At 42.2% G+C, this 12,995-nt stretch overlaps 1 protein-coding gene across 4 annotated transcripts in view; it reads right to left on the bottom strand.

Moving 5' to 3' along the window:
- herc1 (HECT and RLD domain containing E3 ubiquitin protein ligase family member 1) overlaps nucleotides 1-12,995 on the bottom strand; it is a 251,209-nt gene that overhangs the window by 70,880 nt on the left and 167,334 nt on the right. For all 4 annotated transcript variants that reach the window (XM_085972042.1, XM_085972044.1, XM_085972043.1 and 1 more), the window contains exons 41-44: nucleotides 10,918-11,034; nucleotides 9,087-9,318; nucleotides 2,984-3,108; nucleotides 2,287-2,507 (exon numbers count right to left, since the gene is read on the bottom strand). In XM_085972042.1, the coding sequence (XP_085828168.1) occupies nucleotides 2,287-2,507; nucleotides 2,984-3,108; nucleotides 9,087-9,318; nucleotides 10,918-11,034 (695 nt within the window). The remainder of the gene's footprint in view (nucleotides 1-2,286; nucleotides 2,508-2,983; nucleotides 3,109-9,086; nucleotides 9,319-10,917; nucleotides 11,035-12,995) is intronic.

Genomic DNA, 12,995 nt, shown 5'->3' with positions numbered 1-12,995 from the left:
AAACGGGGCGATACTCAATTTCTCCCCCATAGTACCCAGTGCCAGGGTAGAACTGCTAAATATATTATCACGTGTAGCAAATTGAAGGTATCATGACTTAGTAACTTGGTGAAGTTTACTCAAAGTGCAGCCTTGCAAGCACTATCAAACTGCAACCTCAATAAGAGGTGGCTAAGAAACATCTGTGGAACAGGTAGAATAACCTTAACCTCTGACCTCCACCTGTGCATCATCCCTGCAAGATGACAGCAGTACAGAATGCACTCAACCATCCAACTATCTATCCACTCCTTGGTCAATGTATTGCCATCACTGTTTTTGTACGATTGGAAACAAATAAAGCAAGATTCCCAAAATGGCTTTGTTTGAGACACAGTAACTAGAGTTCTATAAGCATCCACACAGTGAAAAGGGTGATGCACTTCTGGCAGCTGCTGTGATAGATAAAGCAATAGGACAATAATTTATTAGTCTAAATGAAATTGGGAAGCAACTTTAATAGGACCCTGCTTGAATCCCAAGGAGGATGCCATCAAATATGGCTGATTTACACTAAGGTTGCAGTTCACCAACTCTGTAAGCCAAAACTAAAGCCAGTAACAACAATGCTAAGCCTCCATTTAAGGAACAAGACCACAGGTTCAAAGAGACTCAGTACAGGAAACTTTGATTTATCCGGAGGTTAACTATCCGGAATGCTTGAGCCACCGGCAAAAATCAGGAGCCGTTTTGTTAGGTTTTTTTTCTTTTCGTTGGTTTTTTTTTTTTCCACCAGTCAGGCTCTGCAAGGTCTCGCTGAAGCTGTTGCTAAGCAACAGGGTTTGTTGCCAGATACGGAGCTCAAAATCTCCGTATGTTTCAACATTAGCGCTGGTTTGTCCGGCAGTTTTGATGGGACGGCAACAGCTCGGTCCCGTCGGTGCCGGATAGCACAAAGTTTCCTGTATTCCACAAATTAATGCATCCACCACTAAGGTCTCAATCAGACACCAGTGATGGCTTGTTTTATGGTCAACTAGAGAACATGTGATGTAGTGAGATCAACCATCAACCCAACAGGTTATCTGGTTATATGTCTCATTATCGTAAATCGGCTGTGGCGTTTCCCACATTATAACAGTGACTACACTTCAAAAGTACTTCATTGGCTGTAAAGCGCTTTGGGATGCCCAGAGGTCATGAAAGGCGCTATAGAAATGCAAGTTTTTTCTTTCTTCAGTATGTGGCTTCCCCAGAACCAATGAAGCAAGGCTCTACACCTATGGTGTATGCAGGACGCTATATTGAAGAAAAATGGCCTCACTTTTAAATGAAAGATGATGGTTCAAGACCTCTTGAAGACAACAGCATTTTTTTAACCAAAAGTATTTGATATCATCTTTTTGAAGCTCTACTCTCAGAGATTGTGCTAAATATTAAAGAACAAGGGGGGTGGGGGGAGGCGCAACTGAAGTATTCAGCATAGGGATCAGGTCTCCATATGAGATACACTCTGAGCATAGTCTCTGCTGCTTTTATGCAATGTGCAATAATGTTACTGCAGAAGCGTTAAACAATTTCACAGGTGGCATTTTGCAAGTCAGAAAGCCTTGGCTCAATAGGACCTTCTACTACAACTAAATAATCTAATCAGGTGACTGAATCAGCTTCACTTCTTTTGCACAGTAACACAAATTGACCAACGATCCTCCCAGTTTGCTTTTAATTCTAAAACATTCAATTAGAGAGAAACATGCAAAGAGTTAATATATAAACAGAAACAAGCAGCTTAGGAGCACAGGTTTTAGCACCAACAAGCAGACCTGTCAAGTCCCAGTCCTTTTGGTTTAAAAATGTAACCTTTCTTTGTTAATAAGTGAAAAAGAAAAATGTTGAAGGGTCTGGGGAAAGGGATACGGACTAAGTGGATTGCTCTTTGAGAGGCAGCAGGGGGCCAAATAGCCTCCTCCTGTGCTGTGAAATTCTATGGCCCAGAATTTCCTTGGAACTGCTCCTGCTGTAACTTCACCGGAACTGCCGCAGAAATATGCCTAAACAGGATTTTGACTGCACCTCCGGCAATGTTTACGGCTCCGAGGGATTCGATAATGTATCTCCCAATGTAAAGTAAACAACCTATACAATTAAATGCTTTGCAACTGATGTTGCGCTTTGGATCTTAAAATGATATTTCACTCATGTTACCAATATGATCAACAAGGGCAAAAAATCCTCCACAGTGAAAGCCGTTTTAGAGTTTAAGCTTAAGGTAAGTAAGCAAAAGCAGCACAAGCTGCAGCCACACACCCATGTTGGCCAGTCTAGTACCTCTGGAATCCACATTCCCAATATATCACTATCACTCGCAAAGTCCTGACCAAACATGGCTTCCATTGCTTCATCGTCCAGGTCAATCTCCAATTCTTCATCAAGGTTAAAGTCATAGAGGGCACCTGGGTCTTGTGGCATTGATGTCCCCTCTCGCCGGCTTTGGTTTCGATGTGCCTGAACTGAACGGTACAGTCCTGCTGCAATTTTAAAATGAAAGGCGCTTTATCAAATAATTAAACACCTTTTAAAAAAAAATATACAATGAATTGAAAATTGCTAGACATGTACAGTTGCATGTTATCAGTTTCCATATAGAACACATATTTGTGTTATAGCTTAGTAATCCTTTCCAGAGGCCTTTGATGTGTGGAGTCATGTGTACAAAAATAATTCATCCATCAATAGAAATGTATAACAATTCACTTTGTCTTAGCTTTCAAATGTGTCAACAATGCAAGCTATCCAACTGTACTTCTGTGTACTGTGCACTTGTTCTAGATTAGTGAGTGATTGATTACACTACTATCCTGCATTCTTCATATCATTTCGCAATACACCCTAATTGAATATTAGAATGGTCCTAACCTCAGGCACACACAGAAATTCTACTATTTAGTTATTTCAAGCCGCAGGTATGTTTGTGAATTGTTTTGTGTAAGAATGTTTGAATCACCTGCACGTGCCAACAGTGTCCGAGCTGCCAGCTCAAACTTTTGCCTCCTAGTGACAGTTGAACGGCTTCTGGAAGGTGGTGCACTGGTAGATGATCCATTCTCTTCTTGATCCAATCCGTTAGGGCTGCAAGAAACAACATGGAACATAAAGACACTGGAAAGCCTGATTTTTGACCGACAAATAGCATAGGCATTCGGTAGAATGCTCGGATATACTTTATAAGCAAATTCCATTTAATATATTGAAAGATTCAGAAGATTCCTCCAAAAAATGTCCTGCAAGATTAGTTTTTTAATGTCTTGTCTTGTACAAGTGAGCTCAGGGTAGAAAACTTGTGCTTGAATGTTTAACTTTTTTGATACATCAAACAATGCCTCATCATTCTCTCAACCACCAGTCTAGGCATCCAATGGCTCATTGCAAAGACCAAGAGTTTTAAGTGACTTTTCTTTCAAATTTTTTAGATTCTTTTAAAAAAAAAAGCAGAAAACCAAATTCAATAAAATCATAAGAAACACAAATGGAACACTGCTTCTAACCAACACACCAAATTGCTGGCCATGACTGCCTACATAACAACAGTGACTGCACTTCTGAGATGATCCATTAATTGAAAAGCACGATTGGATGTCCCGAGGATGTGAAAGGTGCAATACAAATGTAAGTTCTTTCTTCAAGTTTCCAAAAATGGAAAGCAAGGCCAAGGGTTGAAAATGTACAAATAAAATTCCGATGGACCAAACAACCGCTTTCTGCAACTGACTATTGTTGATGTTTTACTTTTTTTTTTAAAGTACATTATACTGAAATTGACAGGTTTACTAAAAAAGTTTAATTGAAAAAAAATCTTTCTACACAAGTTTTAAATTGAAAAACTTAAAACTAACCCATAGGGCTAGAAATTCATTATAGCCAAGAAATGGGTAGTGTTTAGACTAAAAATGGTTAAGTAGCGCTAGTTGAAAATCGTCTAGGCTGCACGCAAAATTCGTCCTCACTCATTAAAATGATTGCAGTCATGATTCTAGTCTAAAAGCTCAAGCTCATTGGAGTTACACTGAAAAGATGAACCAATATCGGGGACAGTCTAAAACGCAAGTAATGATTGCCGCATGCTTTTTTCACTACTTAAAGGGGAGGTTCATTGATGCTGCAGCATCTCATTGTGAGTATTGTTGGGTGTGCAACTGCCTCAACAACCATAAGAAGGACAAGGAGAAGGAGCACTTATTTACAAATCCTGATGGCAGATCTGCACCCCAGTGAGGGAGCCCGGAGGTTTTCGGATGAAGCTTTGGAGGCATTGTTTTCACAGTAGAGAAACATAGAAGATAGGAGGAGTAGGCCATTCGGCCCCTCGAGCCTGCTCCGCCATTCAATGCGATCATGGCTGATCATCCAAATTCAGTACCCGGTCCCTGCTTTCTCCCCATACCCCTTGACCCCTTTAGCCTTAAGAAATATATCCAACTCCTTCTTGAATATATTTAATGAATTGGCCTCTACTGCCTTCTGTGGTAAAGAATTCCACAGGTTCACCACTCTGGGTGAAGAAATTCCTCCTCATTTCTGTCCTAAATGGCCTACCCCTTATCCTTAGACTGTGACCCCTGGTTCTGGACTCCCTGACCATCGGGAACATCCTTCCTGCATCTAGTCTGTCCAGTCCTGTCAGAATTTTATAAGTTTCAATGAGATCCCCTCTCATTCTTCTAAACTCCAGCGAGTACAAGCCCAATCGACCCAATCTCTCCTCATATGTCATTCCTGCCATCCCAGGTTTCAGCCTGGTGAATCTTCGCTGAACTCTTTCCATGGCAAGAACATCCTTCCTCAGAGAAGGCGACAAAAACTGCACACAATACTCAAGATGTGGTCTCACCAAGGCCCTGTACAACTGCAGCAAGACATCCTTGTTCCTGTACTCAAACCCTCTCGCTATGAAGGCCAACATGCCATTTGCCTTTTAACCGCCTGCTGCACCTGCATGCTTACCTTCAGCGACTGGTGCACAAGGACACCCAGGTCTTGTTGCACTTCCCCTTCTCCCAATCTATTGCCGTTCAGATAATAATCTGCCTTCCTGTTTTTGCCACCAAAGTGGATAACCTCACATTTATCCACATTATATTGCATCTGCCATGCTTTTGCCCAATCACCCAACCTATCCAAATCATCCTGGAGTTTCTCGGCATCCTCCTCACAGCACACACGTCACCCAGCTTTGTGTCGTCTGCAAATTTGGAGATATTACATCCAATTCCCTCGTCTAGATCATTAATATATATTGTGAATAGCTGGGGTCCTAGGACCGATCCCTGCGGTACCCCACTAGTCACTGCCTGCCACTCGGAAAAAGACCCGTTTATTCCAACTCTCTGCTTTCTGTCTGCCAACCAGTTCTCTATCCAAGTCAATACCTTGTCCCCAATCCCATGTGCCTTAACTTTACACACTAATTTCTTATGCGGGACCTTATCGAAAGCCTTCTGAAAGTCCAAATACACCACATCCACTGGTTCTCCCTTATCTATTTTATCAGTTACATCCTCAAAAAATTCCAGTAGATTAGTCAAGCACGATTCACCTTTTGTAAATCCATGTTGACTTTGTCCGATCCTGTCACTGTTTTCCAAGTGCTCTGCTATTACATCTTTTATAATGGACTCTAGCATTTTCCCCACTACCAATGTCAGGCTTACCGGTCTGTAATTCCCCGTTTTCTCTCTACCACCTTTTTTGAATAATGGGGTAACATTAGCTACCCTCCAATCCATGGGTACTGTTCCAGGTTCCATCGAATGCTGGAAGATGATCAGCAAAGCATCAACTATTTCTAGGGCCACTTCCTTAAGTACCCTAGGATATAGATTATCAGGCCCTGGGGATTTATCGGCCTTCAATCCCATCAATTTCCCTAACACCATTTCCCTACAAATACTGATTTCTTTCAGTTCCTCCCTTTCATCAGACCCTATGTTCCCCGACATCTCTGGGAGGTTTTTTGTGTCCTCCTTTGTGAAGACAGAACCAAAATATGTATTTAATTGGTCTGCCATTTCTTTGTTCCATTATAAATTCCCCTGATTCTGACTGCAAGGGACCTACGCTTGACTTCACCAATCTTTTTCTCTTCACATATCTATAAAAGCTTTGTGTCAGTTTTTATGTTCCCTGATAGCTTACTCTCATTCTATTTTCCCTTTCTTAATTAATCCCTTTGTCCTTCTTTGTTGAATCCTAAACTGCTCCCAATCCTCAGGTTTACTGCTTTTTCTGGCCAATTTATATGTCCTCTCCTTGGATCTTATGTTATCCCTAAATTCCCTTGTTAGCCACGGTTGAGTCACCTTTTTTGTTTTATTTTTATGCCAAACTGGGATGAACAAATTCTGTAGTTTATCCATGCGGTCTTTGAATGTTTGCCATTGCCTAGCCACCCTCAACCCTTTGAGTGACATTCCCCAATCAATCCTACCCAACTCGCACCTCAGACCATTGTAGTTTCCTTTATTTAAATTGAGGACCCTAGTCTCTGAGTCGACTACTTCATTCTCCATCTTAATGAAGAATTCGATCATATTATGATCGCTCCGACCCAAGGGGCCTCGTACAACAAGATTGCTAATTAATCCTTTCTCGTTACATAATACCCAGTCTAAGATGGCCTGATCTCTGGTTGGTTTCTCGACATATTGGTCCAGGAAACCATCCCGTAAACACTCCAGGAATTCCTCCTCCACAGTATTGTTACTAATTTGGTTAGCCCAATCTATATGTAGATTAAAGACACCTATGATGACTGCTGTGCCCTTATTGCATGCTTCTCTAATTTCCCTTTTAATGCCATCCCCAACCTCCGCATTACTGTTTGGAGGTTTATATACCACTCCCAGTAACATTTTCTGCCCCTTGGTATTTCTCAGTTCTACCCATACAGATTCCAATAGGAAGGAGCTAATATCCTTCCTTACAATTGTGTTAATCCCTTCTTTAACCAGCAATGCTACCCCACCTCCCTTTCCTTTTTGGCTATCTTTCCTGAATATTGAATACCCCTGGATGTTGAGTTCCCAGCCTTGGTCACCCTGGAGCCACGTTTCCGTAATCCCAATCAAATCATATTAGTTTACCTCTATTTGCACAGCTAATTCATCCACCTTATTACAAATGCTCCTCGCATTAAGACACAAAGCCTTCAGGCTTGTTTTTTTAACGCTCTTAGATCTATTAGAATGATTATTTACTGTGGCCATGTTTGATTTAAACCGTTGATTTCTCTGACTGCCACTTTTGTTTTTCTCCTTCCTATCTTTTGCTTTTATCTTAAGAAGAGGCGGGCGGTCCTGTGCCCCGCAACTGGTAGGAGGCCTTCACCACAAGTCTGCCAGACTATGTGGAACACCACGTCATGGGCTGCACCGTGGTCCTCAGGACCCACACAGTGCAGGAGGAAGTTTAACGAGCTCACACGGGTGGTCAGGGTGAATGAAGGATTCAACAAATGCTACATACCATCTATACCATAAGCTTTACACACTGCTCAATGCACCACACCCCAAGCACTCAATCACCAAGTCTTTACCGAGCAACATTAACACCAACATCTCACACCTTGCACACAATAACAGCTGTTCAACTACGGCAGGAAGGGTCATTAATTATTAGAATTCATGTGATATGTTCATAGATAAATTTATTAAGTGTGTTTGGAATATTTTGTGGTCTCTCTCATTTCACCTTTGTGCCCAGGGGGACGCTGGGATATGGCATGAGACAGGGATTGTATGATGGGGATGTGGTGAGCTACAAGGATCTGGGGTTTCAGTCATGTAAACTGGAGTCTGATGAGCCGGTTACGGACAACCCGTCCAGAAGGCCGATTGCCTTGCTGCCTCCGCCCTTCCTCCGGAGGTAGTCCCGCAGCCCCGGATGAAGCTTTGGAGGCATTGGTTTTAGCGGTGGAGAGAAGGTGGGTGGTCCTGTACCCCCAACTGTGAGGAAGTGTTGAGTAGAAGCCTTTAACAAATAATGTGTCTTCTGCATTTAAATCAACACTCCCCATCACCAAAAAAACTTGAAATAACTAAAGAAAGCTATTTCAGTTAGAGGAAGTAGCAAACAGGCACTGAAGCTGCAGAACCATGTTAGTTGCAGCTGATTGGGGATGGTACCTTTAAATATCGCTGCTGCAGCCTGCTTCCTGCTGGTAGACGTCAACTCTCCCAGTCGTTGTTCTGCGCTGCCGTTAAGGTAAGTGGCTATAACGAAGTTGGGAGATCAGACCGCCCGCCTTCTCTCCATTGCTAAAACCAACGCCTCCAAAGCTTGATCAGCTGCACACTCACTGACTTCACGATCTCCATGATGGCCAGGTCCCTGGCAGTCGAGTTTACTGGCAGCGCTATCAGCAACACAGATATGGCGTGTGGCGCTGGAACCGGCATCAGCTGTCGTTACAGCTGTCAACAGCATTTTATGGTGCGAGCATGTGGCGCAAACCACACTAATTTTCCCCCCTATCTCTTTTGGTATAAAATGTGCATCAGCAGACCACCTCTTAACTAATATATCAGAAACCTCAAGGCCTAGAAATTGGTTTGCTTCCGAAAACGGGCGTGGGGATCTCGATGCACGATCACCCTGCGTCCGTTCAAAGGAATGCAGGCAGCATGCAAACTTCGTGTTGCCTACTAATCAACATGATTGCAGTGTTCAGCCAGCACTAAACGCGCTGCTGAGTAGCTGAACGCAGGGAAACCCAGATGATAGCAGTAAAAAAAAAAATGGAGGCGTGCAGCCTCCTTAAAAGGTTTCAACAACCGACCTGCCTCCTGATCGTGGACTGGTGTCTCCCCCACACCCCCACCACTTCGTTCCACCTCTTAAAAGTGGGCAGATTCGAGGCGGCTTGGGTTCCGGTTTCAAATTTTTAACATTTTTACATCCCACCCGACCCAAACCCACCTTTTTTAGGAGATAAAATGACCCCTTTTGTCTCTTGTTCTACTACACAAGTCAGTCAGTGAACTGGAAGGTTATACTGCAATAAGTCTTTAAAAGGAGTAGTTAACCTTGAACAGTAAAAGTCACCAACGTACCCCTCACTGAACCCTTCCTCCAGTTCAGTGGCATCAGCAGCAGGTATTTCGCTAGGTGACTGCAAGTAGCCCTGGTCTCTGGACTTATCACCATTGTTTGAAGCGGTTGCCCCATGACATGAATCTGAAGTGACTGCGGACTGTGGCTCATTGTCTTCCTCTGTACCCGGGTGCTCTATCATCCACATGGCCAACACCGTGATATTCTGGGCATCAGCTTCTCCTCTGGCACCTAATGCAGTGTATATATTAAAACACAGAATGTAAATACACAACTTAGGCAATTCAAAAAATGTTACCTTGTTATAAAAATCTTGCTATTCAACCACCTATTTTTAAAATGATAATCTATGCTGGGATACCGGAGAACCTGATAACTACTTTCTGGAGTAATATTCAAAGTTTTAATGCAATCTCCCTCCCAGGTTAGGTTTCTCACCTGCTCGAGCTGTGTAGTAAACCCTCAACGTAACATCGGGTGCATAACACCAGCTTGCAATAAATGCAGAATTTTAATGTCCCCCTCATTCCCATCCATGCTCTGTAGCCAGTGAAATGAACAAAGAATGACTTTGCCTACAGCAAGGTAATGGGTAGCAAGGCAAGGTGAAATTGCAGATCTTCTCAGCAAATGCATTTAGCCTAAAGGTGGCCACTCCAGCCTTTTATAGAGCATTTTCACATGTACAAGAACTGATCTGCAATTTTGATTTGCAAAACTGCATTTCAAATACTATGCCAGTCCTTGCTTTAACAGAAATTCTGGCTAGCTTCCAAACACAATACTACTTTCAGAAAGTATCAGATAAGAGTCCCACGTAAAAGGAAATAATGGGAGATGAAATATAAATTGGAAACTATCCTGGAAATTGGAAGCATAAGCTTGTGATAAATGAGATGAGCTGTCACAAATAATGTTGCGGTGGGGAGGAGGGAGGGGGGGAAAGCATGTCTTGTAACATTATACAATTTTCTGATGATGCAAAGCTACGTGATTAGGTGCTAAATGAGAGAAACAGAATTCAAAAACAATCCACACTAATGAAGCAAATGAGCTAAGGAATGGCACAGGAAACAGCAAGCACATGTTTGTGATGAAAGGGTGTCCTTCAGCAAAGACAGAGAGAAAGGATTACGATAATTTACAAGGATATAAAATCTTAAGGATGCCACTGTGTGCTGTCAGCTCATACCACAATCTTTTTCCATTGGTTGGTATAGATTGTGAGGAGCAAGGATTCTTGAAATTTAAACAGTGGTACTTAATTTCCACTAGTGGGTGCTGAACTGTCAGTTTATTCCTTAATGAAGAAAGCTACCAGCTGTAAGTCGGAGTGCCACAGCACCCTCTTTACATGGAGCGTTACACGATTAATGAAACTGTTGTCAACAGAGCTAATCAAATACTAGGATCTATCCTGAGGATGTGCATATAGAACTTGAGCAAGATTACTTTGCTCTTGTCTGGCTCACTGAAAAGGCCACATTTAGAATACTGTGGGCTATCCCTTCAAAGAGAGAGTTATGACAAGCATGCTTCTGGAACTCGGGGCTGTGCTATGAGAGACTCTCAGAGCTGAGCTTGTTTTCACTAGAGGATGCTAGATGGAAGCAGAGTATCTGACTGGGCTGTGAGCACAACACAAATTGAAAATTAAAACAGCTTCAAACAAGACTATGTTAGAGCAAACTTCCTCCCTTTGATGGAGCTAGTGCATTTTTCTTACGTGTTCTTCTACCAAGGGTTTGATCCATTACAAAACAGGAAATTAGCTGGTATAGTTTTACGTGTTTGAGGAGTTCATTGCCAGATAAATACAGATCTAGTTACCTGTGGCTTCCATGGCTTTTGTAATCTGTCTGAGTGAAAAACCCATTTCCAAAAGAGGAACAGCAATGGGTGGTGGTGGTGGTGACGTTGAAAGTCTGCTACTAGGATCAGAAGAAGCTAGCAAAATAAGTAAAGCTTAATTAGCTAATGACACTTTATAATTCATAGGATCATAGAATGGTTACAACATTCGGCCCGTCGATCCTGTGCTGGCTCTTTGCAAGAGCACTTCAGCTAGTCCCAGTCCCCTGCCCTTTCCCCGTAGCCCTGCTAATACTTTTCCTTATACTAATGATCAGGTTTTAACATAGCTTGCTACAAAGATTCGCTAGTTTTGAGGGAACGTTAGTTGCTTTAATGCCTCTTCATCCAATCTCACACCTCTTGACATATTAGAAGCCAGACCGTGAGACGATATAGAGTACGAGGAAAATTTGTAGAAGGCATTCTCCTCCACATGTCTGATTCCACTCCCACTGTTTGTCACTGGGAACAATATGTTGAGGTTTTTTGGGATGAACAAGGAGCTACAGAAATGGTTTGCTGAAGATCAAACTGCAGGAGCTAACAATGTCAACAGTATCAATACAGCAACTTCAATAACACAAACCAATCAAACCAATTTACTCTCCGGCCAGATCATGAAGGAACAAGCTGGGTATATATGGTATGTGGAGAATACATTCATTTGAACAATGAATACGACTTTCCTAGGAAGAGATTCCTTTGTGCCAGCTGACGGTTATGAAGGATGCAATCACAAACCAATGAGCCACTCTCATGTCAAAGATCAGTTTAATCAGTTTTACTTCCACACAATATAAATAACTGAGCTGATTTTTGGTCACTCTTAAGTCCATGCAACTTTCCAAAATCTTCATAAATGAAATCTACATTCTACTTTATATTAATTGATTGATGAAGAGCCAGAAAAATATACACCAATAACATTTTCTGAACAAAGTTAAATTTCAATAACTCCTTATGCAAGAAATTCAAGTTGGGATCAAGAACTGCTCTTTCCTTATGTCAATGAAGCTGAGATCAGACAAAGATCAAAAGAGGCAACTCAACATATACAAGTATAAATTCAGTATTCTTTTCAAAATTCTATTCAATGGATTTAACCCTTGAAGTCTGAAAATGTTTTCAGCTTTCAAAATATGCATGATTTTGCTTTTGTTCACCATCAGTACAGAATGTTTTTCAGTAGGCTGTCAATGAAGTACTGGAAAAATGCAAGAACTGAAGAACATTTACAGAATAAACAAAGTCATTGTAATCCAATCTGTAGCTTTGATGTTGAAAGGCTACCTAAAATGGTACCTTTAACAATCTGGGCACCATGGGATGCTCACTCACTGTGCAATTTGTTAAGGAGGTGGAAGGAATATATATCTGCTGCATGCATTGTAAAGGAAGTCAGCTTTGGACCATCTTAAGGATGCCACATAATAAGTGGTCCTTGCCCCTCGCATCACAATCTCTTCCAATGGCTGTTTTAACCAAAATGACATTACTCATTCGCGATGGTACCCTCTGATGTCTTAGCTTGTTCCTCAACAGGCGGTCAGCTGGCAGGGGCCGAGTACCTTTTCATACAGAACAGCTAAGGAATAAGCCTCAAGAAAAGGAGCTATTGGAGAACCAGGTTTGGGCAACGCAGGGCCACAAGGATCACCCTGGACACCTCTCAACTGCCTCCCAATTACACTATGAACACACCATCCACTGGCAAGGATCATGCATTCTTTCGGCCTGATGCAATAAAAGTATCATCTTTGCTGGCCGTTAAGATCTTACATGAAACTATTCTTGGCCGTCTCAACCCAGTTCCTCGTGGACATGGATACTAAACCATCATATTTCCCAACTCTTAGAACTTTTTTAAAAATTCAGTGATGGGATGTGGGCGTCGCTGGCTGGCTAGGCCTGCATTTAGTGCCCATCCCTAATTGCCCTCGAGAAGATGGTGGTGAGCCGCCTTCTTGAACCGCTGCAGTCCATATGGTGTAGGTACACCCACAATGCTGTGAAGAAGGGAGTTCCAGGATTTTGGCCCAGCGACAGTGAAGGAA

The sequence above is a fragment of the Somniosus microcephalus genome, chromosome 32, assembly GCF_052327205.1.
Source record: "Somniosus microcephalus isolate GS21.2 chromosome 32, FLI_Smic_1.0, whole genome shotgun sequence".
NCBI lineage: Eukaryota > Metazoa > Chordata > Chondrichthyes > Squaliformes > Somniosidae > Somniosus > Somniosus microcephalus.
Note: the sequence above shows the minus strand (reverse complement) of the source record. Positions and strands in the feature narration are given on the sequence as shown.